Below are 20,000 nucleotides of genomic sequence, written 5' to 3'. Positions count from 1 at the left end.
AGAAATAATATAAACATGAACTTACATAGCCCCTTTTTTATGTGCAAACAACAAGCAATAAACTACAAATCCCAATATAACGCCAATAAGAAGAGTAGTTGTGTTGATTCAGCTCATTTTAAATAAGTAGTTTGAACAAGGAACACTTTGAGGGCTCTATTTTGAAGGTCCATGTGCAAAACACAAAGCGCAGGGTGCAAACGCTTTCAGGGCGTGTCAGAGTCTCATCTCCCATTCCCTTTTAGAGCCAGTTGCGTCACGCCATAAGCGCATTTGCTGTTTACATGACGTAAAGTAAGTGGAAGTGGAAAAATTGTGCTTTTCACTAGCAAAAAAAAACAACAACTGTTAAACAGAGCATCTGCAGCGCGAGAATGAGAGATAAATGATCTACTTTCACTTTCGCTCTCGTGGATAGGGAAACCTTGTACGCACAGACATTAATTAGCCTATAAATAATTAATTTAATTTGTTAAGCGCAAAGATTTGTTTCAAAACTGTTTCTAAATTCAGTTCTAATTTCCAGCAAACGAATAAATGAACAATAACAATGAAGTGTGTTCAAAAACCTGGGTTATATCCTAATACACATGCTGTGCCCCATATGGTCTAAAACCTGACAGGTGGGAAAATCTAAGCTTGTTTTTAAAAAAAACAAATATAAATATGGATATAATAAATAATACTGCGAATAATAATAACATTATACAAAAGCAAATTGTTATGAATGAACTGAAAAAGCCTCCCGAGATGAAAAAGACATAAAAGCAGTGATTTTTTATATTTATGTAGGCTAGAAAATAATATTCGTCCCACTTTATATTAAGTGGCCTTAACTAATATGTACTTACACAGGAATTAATAGTTTGTTACAATGTACTTATTGTGTAAATACATGTATTTACTATGTACTCATGCTTGATTAAATACATATATGTAATTACATCTGTAACTAACTTTTGTAATTACATTTGTAAATACACTGTTGGCCATCCCTTACACCTTAACCCACCCTTAAACCTACCCACGCCACCAAACCTGTCCATAACCCAACCTCTATCCCAACTCAAAAGCACCACAAGTGTTCTCAAATACATTATAAACACAGTAAGTACATTGTATTTATTTTTTGATGTAAGTACATAGTAGTTAGGAACACTTAATATAAAGTGGGACCCTAAAATTTTTTATATTTATATCCTATATATATTGTTATTATAGCCTATATATAGGACTATCCTTAATATTTAATTTTTTCATATGTAAAGATATTTGCGTATTGCTCTACATCTTGTGTGTAGGCTATTAAGCAGTGTGTAAGTGAGGTGCAACTCTGTGCCGGAGTTTAGACCGAGTTTGTTTTGGTTTAATGAAAAATCTATTACAGTTTCTCAAAATAGCAACGCGCCAGCAGTGCGCCTCAGAACGCCTCCCTTTTTAGACCAGAACGCCTATGGGCGCACATATGAGCGCTAATGCATTTGTGCAAGAGCATGGCGCAACGCCTCAAAACGACTCTTGCGCCGAGCTGAAACTAGCAAACAAGTATTGCGCCACGCCTTGCGCCCCATTGCACCAGGTGTATGATAGGGCCCTGAGTGTTTAAACCTCTTATAAAAGTGTTTTGCATACATGCATGTCCGAGGCTTAGACACGCTCTCTCAGTTACGACTTATCTTTTTAGTAAAGCACTCACACCATGCATTACATAGCGGTATGATGCATGAGCATGCTCCATGCAGGTGAGTGGGCTTGTAGGACACACTCCTCCTGTCTTAATGCAACAGACATTGTGTTAGAATCACTCCAATGCTTTACATGTTTATTTATATAACACATAAATGTCACTTTAAGCTGTATAGAAGTGTCTTGTAAATATCTAGTCTAATATTATTTACTGTCATCATGGCAAAGAGAAAATAAATCAGTTATTAGAAATGAGTTATTAAAACTATTATGTTTAAAAATGTGCTCTCTGTTAAACAGAAAATGGGGAAAAAATAAACAGGGGGCTAATAATTCTGACTTCAACTGTGTGTGTCTGTCTGTCTGTCTGTCTGTCTGTCTGTCTGTCTGTCTGTCTGTCTGTCTATCTATCTATCTATCTATCTATCTATCTATCTATCTATCTATCTATCTATCTATCTATCTATCTATCTATCTATCTATCTATATTCATTCATTCATTTTCTTGTCGGCTTAGTCCCTTTATTAATCCGGGGTTGCCACAGCGGAATGAACCGCCAACTTATCCAGCACATTTTTAAGCAGTGGATGCCCTTCCAGCCGCAACTCATCTCTGGGAAACATCCACACAAACACATACACACACACTCATACACTACGGACAATTTAGCCTACCCAATTCACTTGTACCGCATGTCTTTGGAATGTGGGGTAAACCGGAGCACCCGCGCAAACCCACGCGAACTCAGAGAGAACATGCAAACTCCACACAGAAACGCCAACTGAGCCGAGGTTCGAGCCAGCGGCCTTCTTGCTGTAAAGCCACAGCACTACCTACTGCGCCACTGCTTCGCCCCATATATATATATATATATATATATATATATATATATATATATATATATATATATATATATATATATATATATATATATATATATATATATATATATAAATATATATATATATATATATATATATATATATATATATATATATATATATATATATATATATATATATAAATATATATATATATATATATATATATATATATATATATATATATATATATATATATATATATATATATATATTTATATATATATATATATATATATATATATATATATATACATATATATATATATATATACATATACATACACACACACAGGGCTTTACATTAACTTTTTTGATCACCAGCCACTGTGGCTAGTAGATTTCCAACATTACTAGCCACTTGCCATTTTCACTAGCCACAATTTTGTTGTTTGGAAAATATATTTCATATAAATAAACAGTTATTGTTTTCAGTTGTGCTGTTTCTCGATTCTAAGATCACATTTGCACGCACATTTGGCCATCCTTATTCTCTAATTGAACCCTGCTTTAAGAAAACTACAATGTAAAAATTATTTCCAACCTGCCAAAGTGGCTAGTGGGAACGGCTGTCTTACCCGCCAAAGCTGACATCTACCCGCATTTGGCGGGTGTTAATGTAAAGCCCTGTATATATATATATATTAGGGATGTAACGGTATCAGAATTTCACGGTACGGTAATACCTCGGTATGAATGTCACGGTACGGTATTTATTGAATCATTTACAGGAAAAAACAAAACTTATGAAAATACTCCAAAAAAGTGCCAAAAGTGTCAATGACATACAAATTAGCCATCTATCTGTAAGCTTTGAAACAGGAACTTCAATTTTAATAACAAAAAATTATTAAACCATGTAAAAAAATAAAGTTTCAATTTAGTATTGTTGAAAACTCACCACATTCAACATTTAATCACTCACTCAGCCCATCTACCCAGACGAGAGCTCTGCTAGTCGGACTGCTCATCAAGCATCTCCCGCTGGATCTACTCTCACTATATTTATTAAACGGGATATTTCATTTATCTTGTTGTCTTTATCTAACGACATATTCCCTGACTTTGGGCATTGGAATCTATTACTTGTTCTCAGGTAACGTGTTTTGGCTGAGCGCAAAGATAAGTTAATGATTAATGTAAGCACGTACATTCTGTATATTGACTGATCGCTTGCCTTTATTTCCTATAATGTAAAAACTTATTGTATGTTATACTTTTAAAATGGCCATTATCGATTCTTAAAACTGATACTCAGCAAAAGAGAGGCTGTGTTTCGTATTTTCACTGAAATTGAAAGGAGGCAGTTGTTATCGGCTCCGTTTTGTTATAAATATCCACACAGTGAAGATGACGCTCATGCAGCACGGCGCCTCAACATGTCTGCTGTCTAAGTTGCTAATATTAAAATGAAAATAGGCAGTTCCTTAAATCATGTTTACATTTTATTGTTGAGAAAGTGAAACAACGAAGCCAGGGTGATGTGAATGAAGTTATAAAGTACACTGTTCCCTTTGAAGATTTACCCGTGTCCTCAGTATAATCTGCTTTTCCATATCAAACTGAGAAGAAGAGACTGCAGCCTTGATCAAACTTGCGAAGTCTGAACTTACACGGAGATAATGCAGGACTGAACTGTGCGTGTAAAGCAGGTCGCACACCAGAAGCGACGCTCTGCGGCGCGCCACGCAGCGCCATGTATTTTAGAATTCTAATCATAGGTTTCTATCAGGATACACACACCGGCGCCGCAAGTCGGCGGCTGTCGGCGGCGCCCGGCGACGGCTCAGGACGCAGTTCATTTTTCAGCCGCGCCACAGAGCGCCATCTGATTAGTTTCATGTTAAATATCATTCGAATGTGCGCGTCTGGTGTGCGATACTTTAATCTGTCATGTACGCGCCGTGTCGCGGCGCCGAGCGGCGCTTCTGGTGTGCGACCTGCTTTAGAGTTTTCCAGCTCTTTTCATCCCCGCTTCTAGCAGCACACTCCATTTCCGCATTACTGGATCTGTAGCAACAACAGACCGCAAGGGATGATGGTCAAGCATGGGCTGATGGCAATTGTAGTTTTCGTTACCTTCCGTTCGCTTTATTCGCCTGAGCAAAATTTCTCAGAAGACCTATAGTTTTACCGAGTCATGCGACTTCGGTAATATCGAAAAAAATTAATATTGCGGTATGACGGTATTTACAATACCGTTACATCCCTAATATATATATATATATATATATATTTTTTTTTTTTTTTTTTTTTTTTTCATTAATTTTTTTTTTAATTAATGTATTTATTTTTGGGAGTGGGAGTGCCCCTGTAGAGCTTTATGTCTAGCAACGCCCCTGACTTTTACTCTGAAAACTGGACTGGCACAGTTTAAATTTACTATAATCTTCTATGTGAAGCTGCTTTGACACAATCTACATTGTAAAAGCGCTATAGAAATAAAGGTGAATTCTGTTCTTTTTCGCCTGCATAAAAAGGTGTAATGCTGGTCCAAAGCACTTCTTGTTGTAAGTATCTTGTATTGTACTTGTCCTATTAAAAATTGAGTATGCTGAGTGTAATTCAACTACTTAAATAACAAGTATCTTGCAGATTGACAAGCTTGTTTCAGAACAGCTCCCTCGACACTTGCAATCCACATACATTCCCATTCATTTTTGACATGATGATCTAAAACAAGGACAGCTTCATCTGCTGACATTTAAATAATGCAACCAATGCTAATCTTAATTAGCATGGCACGTTTTTAGCTACTGCTGACTATTCGGAATCTTAAAATACAGCCTTTAACTGTACACTTATGTAACAAGCAGGCAAAAAAAAAAAAAATGTTTATGTTTATGAAAGTTTAAAAAAGCCTGAGGTGTACGCTCTGGCCCGAAATAAAGCGTGCTGTTATAGTGATATTCTAATATGCAAAAATATAAATAGCACAAACAAACACTTGTGTAAAGACCATGGAATATTTTTGCAATAATTCTCACTGCAAAAATAAATAAATAAATAAATAAAAATAAATAAATGATAATGATATTAATAAAAAAATAATAGTAATGTTAATAAAAACAATAACAACAACAACAACAACAACAATAATAATAATAATAATAATAATAATAATAATAATAATAATAATAATAAGTGTAATAATAAAATAATAATACAATGTTTTTGTTCATTTTTATGTAAATTTTCTTTCTTTTTTTCCCCATTTAAATTTCTAATTTCTGACTTTTTCATATATGATTTTTTTTAAATCTCAAAATCATTAATTTTCACCACTATGGGGAGAAAAATATTTCTACTAACTTTTTAATATCACATTTATTTAAAAAAAAATTATTTAGTGTTTGCTATATTGCACAATTCCTTTACATCTTGCTTAAGATTTAATTACTTTTAATTCAATTATTTTTAGGGACCGAGCACCGAAATGGTGTGTAGGCCCTATTGGAATTGCTCCGTTTATTTAGGACCGAGCACTAAAACGGTGCGTAGGCGATATTGGAATTGCTCCGTTTATTATTATTCTTCCGCTTCTTCTTCTGCTGCTTCTTTTCCGGAATGAATAGCAATTTTAAGGGTCTAAACATGCCCGAAAACTCTCGAAACTTTGCACACGCCCAAAAGTGCTGAAAATGTACCACCTATGCATTTTTGACGGACTGGCCCCCGAGCTACAATTCACGCACACGCACGAAAATTGGCACACACCTCAAACATGCTAAAACCTACAAAAAGATCTTTTGGATCGAAATCTCAAACCAAACAGGAAGTCAGATATTTCTAGACCAAAAAAAAGTGCCGTTTTTGCCATTTTCAGGCATCGTATTTTAACAAACTCCTCCTAGGGATTTTATCCCTTCAACACCAAAATGGGCTTTTGTCATCTAAAGGCCTTGGCAATGTTAAATTGCATTGATCTAGAGTTTTCGTCAAAGGGCGTGACCGTGGCGGCCTTACCACGTGGATTTACCACGAAACAGGAAGTTATTATAACTCCGGCATGCATTATCCGATCCACACGCTTGATAAGAGTCTTTACCTGAACACGTTAACATGCCAATATCCAGTTACAATTATAACGCCACCTGCTGGGCACCGGAAATGACATGTTTCACAGTGTAAAAAAAAACTCCTCCCACAAATTTTATCATATCATCACTAAATGTGGGTGTCCGTGGCAGCCTGACAAACCTCAAGGATTCGCCATGAAAGAGGAAGTACTTGTAACTCAACCACACAATGTCCGATCTGCCTGAAACTTCACGTTCGATAAAATTCCTCTCCTGAAGACATCTACCTGCCAACACTGAGTCACAGTCATCTGCTGACTGGAGGAATTTTGACATAAATCTGTGAATTTCTCATATTTTTTTAAAATATCAGCTCAAATTATTATTGTTTGCTGTTCCCATCCTGAGGCCACCGGGTGGCAGTGAACGCGAGTGCGAGGTCACTTTTAACGCTGCTTGCAGCTTTAATTATAACTAAATGTGTTTCTGTTTTCAGTGACTAAAACATCTTGCTGACAAAGAAGTCATCAAGAAGGGACAATTTGGAAAATTGTAAAAATTGTATATCACCATATCACTATGTTGGCACATAGGCATTTGTAGCTCCACCCCCTTTTGAAATTTCATTTGAATTTAAAGCTACACTCACCAAAACGACACAAATCCCGGCAAGCACAGGACGTCAACATGACGTCAAATTGATGTTGCACCCCAAAGTCGTGGGTATGTTGCACTTTGTTTGGAAATGAAAATCGGGTTCACTCAACATCAGACCAACGTTAATGTCTAACATCGGACAGACGTTGCATTTTGGTTACTTTCCAACACAACCTAAAAGTAACAAAATATCAACATCTAATGATGTCACAACCTGACATTGTTTGGACGTTGGTCATTTTCCAACACAACCTAAAATCAACCAATATATCAAGGTCATTTGTTTCAGGTCAAGGTGTTGTGTTGCGACCGGAAGGGCATCTTATGCATAAAAAGTTGGCGTTTCATTCTGCTGTGGCGACCCCTAATTAATAAAGGGACTAAGCTAAAAGGAAAAGCAATAAATGAATGAATCAACGTCATTTGACATCATTATTGGATTTTAAATTAGTGTTATCCTTAGACGCTTGCAACCCAAATCTAACCTTATATTAACATCTTATGACGTTGTGTGCCTGCAAGGTAAGGATCAAAGCCTAAAGGGGCCGTTTCAAAAAGTGATAACATATTATTTGTTTGTTTGTTTGGTTGTTTTTATAGCTGAAACTTCACACTCACACAGACTAATCAGAAACTGAAGGAAAAACTTACCGACATCTTGGATGACCTGCGGGAGAGTAAATGAACAGGAAACTTTCTTTTTTGGGTGAACTATCCCTTTAAGGTAAAGAAATGAGGGTGAGGATGATTATATCCTTGCAGCCTCGGCATGAGCACGACATCATCAATGTTTCATATCTCTCATATTACCAGACTCTTTTCAGACCGTCTCCCATAGATATGAACATCAGTAAAGTCTCAAAGAAGAAACGAGATCGGAAACACAGCACGCTTCCAGAAATTGATTACTTGCTATGCAAAAAAAAAAAAAAAAAAAGTGATTTAATCTCACAAGTTTGTCAAACAGGCAGTAAAGAATTATGTTTTTAAATCTGTTCAATGACACAACTCCTCATCAGACCTGCTCTGAGACTCTTCTGGCTTTCTTTCTGCACCGAATAACAATGACACATCTAGATTAAATGCATAGAGTAAGGTTTACTGCAAAAAAAGGTTGTTCTTACGAAGACTTTTTGTCTTGTTTCTTGTCCAAATATCCACAAATTCTTAAATCAAGAAGCATTTCCGAGACAAGCAAAACATATTGTCCTGTTTCAAGAAATAATACGCCAAGATTAACTGAGTTTTCCCCTAAGGGGCACCTATTTTAGCCCTTTTTCAAGATTTAAGATAAATCTTTTGTATTTCCAGATTTTCTCTGTAAAGTTTCAGCTCAAAACACCCATCAGATTATTTATTATGCCTTTCTGAATCTGGGAAACTTCAGCTGTTAAGACATTGTAGCTGTTTTTGTTGGCTGTGCCTTTAATGCTAATGAGCTGGTTCTCCCCGCCCACTGTTTCCCTGTGTGTTAGAGCCACAAAGATTGCTCTGATTGGTGTAGCATTCACCTGCTGCGTCGCACATAGATAAACACGTCCCACGTAGATCGCTTGCAGCTGGCCCCTCATTATCCAATTTATGATTCACCAATCAGACGATTCCTAAGCAACTATAAATACCCTAAGATCCATATCAAAGCCACCTTTATTTTGAAGAATCCCCCATTGCACCCCTTTTCCTTTTTCTTTCCTATATGGGTGGCATGGTGGCCCAGTGGTTAGCACTGTTGCCTCACATAAATAACGTCACTGGTTCTAGTCCCTACCAAGCCAGCCAACGTTTCTGTGCCGAGTTTACACGTTCTCCCCTTGCTCACATGGGTTTCCCCCGGGTTCCCCGGTTTCCTCCTACCGTTCACAAAAATATGCAAATTAAGTTAATTGACTAATCCAAATCAACACCTTAGACATGCTCCAAGTAAGTAAATATCTCTTAAGAGCAATCACTATCTGTTCATTATCTAATACAGCAGGGTAGTTCTCGAGATCTACCTGAGCTCAAATTCCCCTCTCGCCTTGCAAACAGGAGGGAGCCCCAGGCTCGAGGACCTTATGAGCTCAGGGCTCTCTCCCGGGACAGCATGCCAAACAAGGTTTATATTCAATCATCAGTTAAGTGTGAACTCTTGAACTACAGGTAAAAATTTCCCAATGGTTATTTGATGTAGAGTTAATTCAAGCCTTTCTGCAATGATGAGTCACACACAATGTTGTTATGCGTTTGTGTGTGCAAAAACACACATGTTTAGCTTTACACTGTTTATGTGACAAGGATAGACTTTAATACACACTGCTGTATGGCTATCCGTTATGTTAATGTACAAAATAAACTTGATTTAACATGCACAACCCGGGTTTGAAGCGTCTTCGTTTATAATCGTACTGACACTATGCAGCTGTGATGATGAATTACAGATTTTACTGTCTTTATTACAAACATGTACTGTTTTAGAAACGTTTTGAACTTGTAAAACTCGTTCTTGAAGTGCAGATGATCACAGAGAGCTGAACAGATCTTTTAATCCCAGTTGCTTTGCACATGTCCTTTTCTTGTGGATATTATTATAGGCCTTAGTGCGGAGAGATGTTATTATGGGGCTATGCACTCCTACGTTGCGATGGGCCTCAGGACTGCAGGGATTTAAATCCAATTTTAACATCAGAAAAAAAAAAACAGAATTATTGTGTTTTTATCACTCCAATATGACTGTTGACACACTATATCTACACACAGATCGTACAGAATTAAAGTGTGCTGTTATAGTGATATTCTAATATGCAAAAATACAAATAGCACAAACAAACACTGACCAGACCATGGAATATTTATGCAATAATTCTCACTGCAATAAACGAATAAATGAATAAATGAATGAATTAATTAATTAAAATAATAATAATAATAATAATAATAATAATAATAATAATAATAATACAATGTTTTTGTGAATTTTTACAAAAAAATTCTCTTTTTTTTAATTTCTCATTTCTGGCTTTTTCAAATATGATTCTTGTTTAAATCTTAACTCTTGTTAACTCCTAACTTTTTAATATCACGTTTATTTATTTAATTATTTATTTATTTATTTATTTATTTAGTGTTTGTTTATATCTCCCAGTTGCTTTACATCTTGCTTGAAATTTGCAATGACTTTTAATTAAATTATTTTTAGGGACCAAGCACCAAAATGGTGCGTCGGCCCTATTGGAAATGCTCTGTTTATTAGGGACGATTACCAAAACGGTGCGCAGGCCCTACTGGGATTTGCTCCGTTTATAATATTATTCTTCCGCTTCTTTTTTTCCGGAATAAATCATGATTTTAAGGGTCTGAAACATGCCCGAAAACTCACAAAACTTTGCACACGCCCTAGAAGTGCCGAAAATTTACGTTTGTTATAGGTTGTGGCAAAATGACTTGACAGCGCCACCTATGCATTTTTGACAGACTGGCCTCCGAGCTACTATTCATGCACAAAAAGTGGCACACAACTCAAACATGCCAATTTCTACAATAAAGTCACTTAAACCGAAATCCCAAACCCAACAGGAAGTCAGATATTTTAAACTTTCTGTGCTGAAAAAGTAGCGTTTTTGCAATTTACAGGCAAAAAAAAAGAATTATTGTGTTTCTATCACTCCAATATGACCGTTGACACACTATGTCTACACAGAGATCATACAGAAAGCTGACTTTCACCATAGGTTCTCTTCACAACAAGGTAAATAACCGTATGTCAAAACGAAAGACAAGATCATTTTCCTTACCCCATTGGCAGATTTTTTAGCTTGTTTTAAGAAAAACCTCACTTAATTTTGACATATTATATCTTAAAATGTGACAATATTTTTTGTTTATCTAAGAAATGCTTCTAGATTTAAACATTTTACATATTTAGATTAGAAACAAGACTAAAACTCTTAGTGCTGGTTTGCATTACATTCTCTTTTTTTGGCCAGAAAGCTGACTATGCGCATCTGAATGCTGATCAATTGAGCTTCCTGTAAATTTAGCTCAAACTGTAATTAAACACAAGCATATCAGTCGATTACTCTTTTAAAATGCATCGCACTGAAAGAATGTTCTTCTGAAAGACATCTCAGTGCTGTTCTTTATGCTCACCAAGGCTGCATTATTTGACACTTGATCCATATGTGCGTTCTGAGATAATGAATTATTACAATTTATTAAGAAGACACAAGTGAGTATGGTTCTTTAAGTTTTCACACACCCTGCTCAACAGACAGAACGTATTCAATGCAATGTATTTAATGAACAACTTACTGTACTACTCTATCAAGGGACATTATCCAGGATCAACAGTGAGCAGCTATTGAACATTGAGCGTTAAACTGAAGACTGTGATGAACTCTTCTCTCCTACCTGAACTCTGCTGCTGGGCTCTTTCTTAATCCACTTGATGACTGTCTCGTACACCAGCTCCTCTGCTTTGGTGTTCAGGCTGTCGTTGGACATGTAGCTGACTAGGTCTTCTTTGGAGACGTTCAGAATTTCCTCTTGTCCCGCTACATCTGGAAAGTTCTGCAGGGCGAAGGCTTTGGCCATGTTGTGGAGTTCAGTGCATTGCATGGCTTCAGCCATCGCCAATACACCCAGACAGTTCGCCGCCGTCAGCTGCTTCTCTAAACAGTCAGAAAACACACACAAACACACACCAAGGTTATTACAGCTTTGCGTTTTTCCACTAGTGTTTATTTCGCTACTGTTTTCAAAATTGCTGTACACTTCAATTCCGTTTGTTTCATTAAGATTGTTGGTTTTAGTTATGCTTGGTGTCACAAGTATACTTCAATAAACTGACCAAAAGCAGTTTACATGCAGAGTCTATCGTATCGTATTGTATCATATCATATCGTATCATATCTTGTCGTGTCATATCATATGTTATCGCATCGTATTGTATTCTATCGTATTATAACATATCATAACATCAGAACATATTGTAATGTATGGTAACATATCTTAATGTATCGTATCACAATTGCATTGCATCACATCGTAGCGTACCGTACCATGTCATATTATATCGTATCATATCATATCGTATCATATTGTGTCTTATCATATCATATATCATGTACCATATCATATGGTATCATATCATATGGTTTGGTTTTGTATCGCATTGTATCGTCATGTATTGCAACATATCATAACATCAGGACATATCGTAATGTATCGTAACATATCGATTTATCGTATCACATCGCATCACATTGTACCGTACCATACTGTACCATGTTGTGTCATATCATATTGTATTGTACCATATGATATGATATGATATAGTATCATATTACAAAGTATTGTCTCTTAAAGTACTGTAACGTATCATAACATCAGAACATATTTTAATGTATTGTAACATATCTTAATGTATTGTATTGCATCACATCACATCGTACCATATCATATGAAAGTATGTCATGTTGTTTTACATTATATCGCATCATATCTTGTCGTGTCATATCATATGTTATCGTATCATATCGCATCGTATCGTATTGTAACATATCATAACATCAGAACATATTGTAATGTATCGTAACATATCTTAATGTATCGTATCACAATTGCATTGCATCACATCGTAGCATACCGTACCATGTCATGTCATATTATATCGTCTCATATTGTGTCGTATCATATTATATATCATGTATCATATCGTATGGTATCATATCATATGGTATTGTATCACATTGTATCGTCATGTATTGCAACATATCATAACATCAGAACATATCGTAATGTATCGTAACATATCATAATGTATCGTATGACATCGCATCACATTGTACCGTACCATACCGTACCATGTTGTGTCATATCATATATACACATATATCATATGGTATCATATTGCAAAGTATTGTCTCTTAAAGTACTGTATCGTATAATAACATCAAAACATATTTTAATGTATTGTAAAATATCTTAACGTATTGTATTGCATCGCATCACATCGTACCATATCATATGAAAGTATGTCGTGTTGAATTACATCATATCATATCATATCTTGTCGTGTCATATCATATGTTATCACATCATATTGCATTGTATCGTATTGTAACATATCATAACATATTGTAATGTATCGTAACATATCTTAATGTATCGTATCACAATTGCATTGCATCACATCGTAGCGTACCGTACCATGTCATGTCATATTATATCGTATCATATCATATCGTATCATATTGTGTCTTATCATATCATATATCATGTACCATATCATATGGTATCATATCATATGGTTTTGTATTGTATCGCATTGTATCGTCATGTATTGCAACATATCATAACATCTGAACATATCGTAATGTATCGTAACATATCGATTTATCATATCACATCGCATCACATTGTACCGTACCATACTGTACCATGTTGTGTCATATCATATTGTATTGTACCATATGATATGATATGATATGTCGTGTCATATCATATGTTATCGTATCATATCGCATCGTATCGTATTGTAACATATCATAACATCAGAACATATTGTAATGTATCGTAACATATCTTAATGTATCGTATCACAATTGCATTGCATCACATCGTAGCATACCGTACCATGTCATGTCATATTATATCGTCTCATATTGTGTTGTATCATATTATATATCATGTATCATATCGTATGGTATCATATCATATGGTATCGTATCACATTGTATCGTCATGTATTGCAACATATCATAACATCAGAACATATCGTAATGTATCGTATGACATCGCATCACATTGTACTGTACCATACCGTACCATGTTGTGTCATATCATATTGTATTGTACCATATCATATCGTATCGTATGATATATCATATGGTATCATATTGCATAGTATTGTCCCTTAAAGTACTGTAACGTATCATAACATCAGAACATATTTTAATGTAATGTAACATATCTTAACGTATTGTATTGCATCGGATCACATCGTACCATATCATATGAAAGTATGTCGTGTTGTATTACATCATATCGTATCATATCTTGTCGTGTCATATCATATGTTATCGCATCGTATCGTATTGTAACATTTCATAACATCAGAACATATTGTAATGTATCGTAACATATCTTAATGTATCATATCACAATTTCACTGCATCACATTGTAGCGTACCGTACCATGTCATGTCATATTGTATCTTATCATATCATATTGTATCATAATTGTGCCGTATCATATCATATATCATGTACCATATCGTATGGTACCATATCATATGGTATCGTATCGTATTGTATCGTCATGTATTGCAACATATCATAACATCAGAACATATCGTAACGTATCGTAACATATCATAATGTATCGTATCACATCACATCACATTGTACTTTGCCATACTGTACCATGTTGTGTCATATCATATATACACATATATCATATGGTATCATATTGCATAGTATTGTCTCTTAAAGTACTGTAACGTATCATAACATCAGAACATATTTTAATGTATTGTAACATTTCTGAACGTATTGTATTGCATCGCATCACATTGTACCATATCATACAAAAGTATATCGTGTTTTATTATATCATATTGTATCGTATCATACCATATCATATATAATATCGTATGGTATTGTATCATATGGTGTCGTATTACATCGTATTGTATTGTAAAGTATTGTAATGTATCATAACATATCGAACCGTTTCAAAATGTATCGTAACGTGTTGTATCACATCGCATGGCATCACATCGTACCCCACAGTCCAAACACATTTGCTATAGGGGAATTGAATAAACCAAATTGTGTGTGTGTGTGTGTGTGGGTGTTTTCCAGTACTGGGTTGTGGTTGGAAGGGCATCCACAAAGTAAACCATATGCAGGAATAGTTAGCGGTTCATTTCGCTGTGGTGACCCCTTATAAATAAGGGACTACGCTAAAGGAAAATGAATGAATGATTTCACCGAGGTGCTGAATGAGAGAATGAATTAATAAGGACTGATAGGAGAGGGTCGTTTTAATGGACTTTGATACCATATTGTTTACATGGTAAACTCAAAATCAGACTATTGTCTTAATTGTATCAAAATCAGAGTATTGGAGTCCCTGTAAAGGTACTGAGTGAGAGGTGTCTGAAAGATTGCATTCATCTGCAGGTGTTGCTGTGGAAAAGATGAGTGCAATATCACAAACAGAGAGTGGGGGAAAAAGAGCTAAGCATGGCAATCGATTGGACAGGAGGCTCTCCAGGACTCTGATTAGTCTAGACAGACTCAGACCTTTTCTGCTGCATGAAAGGTCAATAAGAGCTCTGGTAAACCTGCGCCGTCTTCATTCAACGCTTCTGAAAACAGAGCTTTGGCCTTCACGTCAACATCAGACATCGGTGTCATCCGGACGACTTCTATGAGATGCTTTTATGTCAATTGTCAGTTCAATTTAGTGCAGGAAAAAGCTATTAAACCTTATTCAAAGCTTGGCTAAAATGAGTGACAAAGCGCATACAACAAATGATAATCCCAAAACTACTAATGGCTTATGCATGCTTATTCTATACAAATCTTTTGTGTCAAAGAGACAAATAAATAAACCGATAAGAAAACAAGTGATCCATTCATTCGTTTTTCCGAATGCCACAGCGGAATGAACCACCAACATACTTCAGCATATATTTTTACACAACTGATGCCCTTCCAGTGTGGAAACACCCACACTCTCATTCACAAAAATACAATACGGACAATTTTTTAGCTTACCCAATTCACCTGTACCGCATGTCTTCAGACTTGTGGGGGAAACCGGAGCACCCGGAGGAAACTCATGCAAACGCATGGAGAACAAGCAAACTCCACACAGAAATGCCAACTGGCCCAGCCAAGGCTCGAACAGGCGACCTTCTTGCTGTGACCTTTCAGTCATGACCCAAACCTTATGACCATAGGTGAGAGTAGGAACTTAGACTGACTGGTAAATCGAGAGCTTTGCCTTTCGGCTCAGGCCCCACTTTACCCGTACATTAACAGCATCACTGCTGCACCGTTCTGCCTCACGTTCCCTCCTTCCTTCCCTCATGAACAAAACCCCATGTTGCTTGAACTCCTCCATCTAGGGTAAAGACTTTCCTCTAGCCTGAAGATAGCAAGCCACCTTTTTCCAGTGGAGCACCATGGCCTCGGACTTGGAGGTGCTGATTCTCATCCCAGCCTCGTCACATAGGCAGCAAACCACCCCAGTGCATGCTGCTCCATGTTCGATGAAGCCAACAGAACAACATCGTCTGCAAATAACAGATATAAAATCCTGTGCTTCCCAAACTGGACCCCCTCTAGCCCTACTAAGTTACTTTTTAGACAAAGTAATTGTAAAAGTCATTTAAAGAGCCCATATTATACATGAAATAGGGTCATGTCTTGGTTGTAAGAGTCTCCAACAACAGTCTAATATGCATGCAAGGTCAAAAAACACTTTCATGGTCTTATAATCTGCATTTATTTTTACCAAATTATCCCAGCGACTCCCGTATGAATCGTCCAGTGATTCATTTGTTCCCAAACCCCTCCTTAGCGCGAAGCTAATCTGCGCTGATTGGACCGATGACAGTCTGTCGCGATTGGTCGACTGCCTTCAGTCAGAGAGTGAAATGGGCCAATAGCTAATCAGCAATATAAAAAGTAATCACAGTTCATACACGCTCGATAGTGTAGGCGTGGATTTTAGCTGCCACACACACACACAAACACACACACACACACCTCTGGACGACAACGCTCCCGCTTCCGCCCGCACCCGCCAGGTTTTAGCCTGAGAACCCGCTTCGTTTTCTGCCCGCCGCGCCCGATCCTGCTAGAGCGGGGGAGAACACAACCAAAAATCACCCAGCTATACAGTTCAGACAGCCAAGATGTCTGTATAAACACACACACACAACACCAAGCACACAAAACTCGCGCTCGCTCGCTCTCTCTCTCGCTCGCTCGCTCTCTCTCTCTCTCTCTCTCTCTCTCTCTCTCTCTCTCTCTCATACGCGCGCGTGCGCACTAACACACACAAGCACCAAGCAGACTCTCTCTTTCTCATTCGCATAGCAATATCCGTGATATTGCTAGACAGCCCGCTCCCGTCCCAAATTAAACCCATTACCGACCGCTCCCACGATTTATTCGGAAATTCATTCCCGCGCCGCAGAAATCTGGCGCGGGGACAGCCACGGGAATGCAGAACTCTACCACGGAGCTCCATAAACAAAGCAGCACGCGTCGCGTTTTTAACGTGAATTTGCACACGATAAGATAATATATCCAGTTAACCTGAGACAGTACACGCGGTTACAAGTAACAAATCACAACTAAATACATTAGCAAGCTAGAGTCAACGAGGCAACAACTTTAACCGCACATACTTACACTTGAGAAAGGTAGGAAGAAACCCATTCTGACGTCCATCAGTAAGTTACTCTTTACTGATCCTTCCTTTAACAAACGCTGATGAAGTATTCTTTGTAGCATGTAGCTTCCAGAAGTTTCCAGTAGTTTCCAACTGCTTGGTTATAATGCTGATGTTTCATCTTTGGGTAGAGACTCAATATAATATCCATCTGCAGTGTGACTTCAATCGACCGGCATGTTTGTGTGCGTGTGTTTGTTTGTGTGTGTGTGTGTGTGTGTGTGTGTGTCTGGGTTTCTGCGTCAGAGGGCGGGGCCTCAGGTTTGAAATCTCTCGGGTTTGCGCGTGCACGTGAATAACTTGGTTTCGTTCGTACGTCATGGCGAAACACCTAATGACTCGGTATCAAGGCGACTCGTTTGAAGCTCTATGAGTCGACTCTTTTATAGATGAATCAACCGTTTTAAACACTGTACACTAACAGATTTAAGCCTTAGCTGGATACTTCACTTCACTTAGAGCTGTTACACACTACATGGAGGGGAATTTTCAAAAACCCATAATATGGGCTCTTTAAATACAACTGCAAAGACGTTATTAGTAATTAATTATGTTTTTGAAGTAACGTAGCCAACACTGGTTTTAAGACACAAATTATTGCCAAGACTTTCAAAAAAAGGTCTACAGTACAATAGTTTAATCATCAGTAAATAACTTAATTAAGAGCAATCCCTGCTGCAATAAATCAAACACACTGTAAAGGAGAGGCTCTGAATAACCTGAAGCTGTAAAGAAACTACAGTTACAAAACCAGTCTCACACTCAGAACAGCATTACGCTTAATAAAAGCCCACGTGGTTATAGAAAGCAAAGCACAAACGGCTGGGGTTTCTATTAGCAAATATTTCAATGCAGCGTCGTCTGTCCGCCAGATCAATCTTCTTCACTTTTCATCCGCACTGGAGTGTCATGTCTCTTATCTCAAGCTCTGGCGCCAACAAGAACTTCTGAAGCCAGTCTTGCACATTTTTTCGATTTTCTCATTTATAACTTTTGTATACTGAAGTAGACGGCGAATCCCTACAGGAGAGAATGTCATTTCAGAGGTGCTGATAGATTAATAAGCTCCGGATCCTGCAGAGGCTCATGGGAAAGGGAAGCTCAAACCGGAGCTGTCAGAGCCGATTCTCAAGCTAAACTCATTATTCACTCATCCCTCACACCTGCCTTATCAACAGCCATGTGAAAGGAGCATAATTCATGACGCCGGTCAAAAGCATTGCTGTTACTCAATCCATTTCAGTGGCTTCAATTGAAGATTAAAAAAAAAAAAAAAAAAAAGATGTTCGACATGTTATTCAAAGTACAGCAATTATAAAAGTGACGACTGCATTCTGAGACTACATTAAATTTGATGATGCATATCATCCGTATGCCTTTTATTGGCCTTTAAATGTCTAATATTCATTCATTCATTTTCTTGTCGGCTTAGTCCCTTTTATTAATCTGGGGTCGCCACAGCTGAATGAACCGTCAACTTATCCAGCAAGTTTTTACGCAGCGGATGCCCCTCCAGCCGCAACCCATCTCTGGGAAACATCCACACACACACACTCATACACTATGGACAATTTGGCCTACCCAATTCACCTGTACCGCATGTCTTTGGACTGTGGGGGAAACCGGAGCACCCGGAGGAAACCCACGCGAATACAGGGAGAACATGCAAACTCCACATAGAAACGCCAACTGAGCCGAGGCTCTAACCAGCAGCCTTCTTGCTGTGAGGCGACAGCACTACCTACTGCGCCACTGTGTCGCCATGTCTAGTATATAAACAAATAATGACCTGTTCAGTAGTACAAATCATACAGCATTTAATATATATTTTATAAATAATCACCTTACAGATATACAATAAATTGAATATTGGTGACCAATCAAAAACAGTATTTTGCTACTATTATTATAATAAATTATTATTATTATTATTATTATTATTATTATTATTATTATTATTATTATTATTATCATTATTATTACTATCATAATCATCATTATCAACATGTATATTATTATTATTATTATTATTATTATTATTATTATTATTATTATTATTATTAATATTACTATCATAATCATCATTATTTCTATTATTATTATCATCATCATTTTAATCATCATTGTTATTATTATTATTGTAGTTGTTGTAATCACCCTGTTTATAAAGTTTATGAATTTTATTTTAAACAGAAAATATACTTATATATATATTTTAAATGAATTATTTTAGATTAGCATACTAATGAATGAATGAATGCATGAATAAATTACATAACCCATCAAACAATCAATATATTTTTACA

At 36.8% G+C, this 20,000-nt stretch overlaps 1 protein-coding gene across 5 annotated transcripts in view; it reads right to left on the bottom strand.

Moving 5' to 3' along the window:
* Positions 1 to 20,000, bottom strand: part of LOC100334314 (kelch-like protein 29) — a 380,138-nt gene that overhangs the window by 129,543 nt on the left and 230,595 nt on the right. For all 5 annotated transcript variants that reach the window (XR_012393198.1, XM_073928104.1, XM_073928106.1 and 2 more), the window contains one exon: positions 11,631 to 11,890. Coding sequence is in view for 4 of the 5 variants with exons in the window: in XM_073928104.1 (XP_073784205.1) it covers positions 11,631 to 11,890 (260 nt within the window). In the remaining variant the exon portion in view is untranslated. The remainder of the gene's footprint in view (positions 1 to 11,630; positions 11,891 to 20,000) is intronic.

Source organism: Danio rerio, chromosome 17 (assembly GCF_049306965.1).
Source record: "Danio rerio strain Tuebingen ecotype United States chromosome 17, GRCz12tu, whole genome shotgun sequence".
Taxonomy (NCBI): Eukaryota; Metazoa; Chordata; class Actinopteri; order Cypriniformes; family Danionidae; genus Danio; species Danio rerio.
This window is presented reverse-complemented; position numbering and strand designations above follow the sequence as displayed.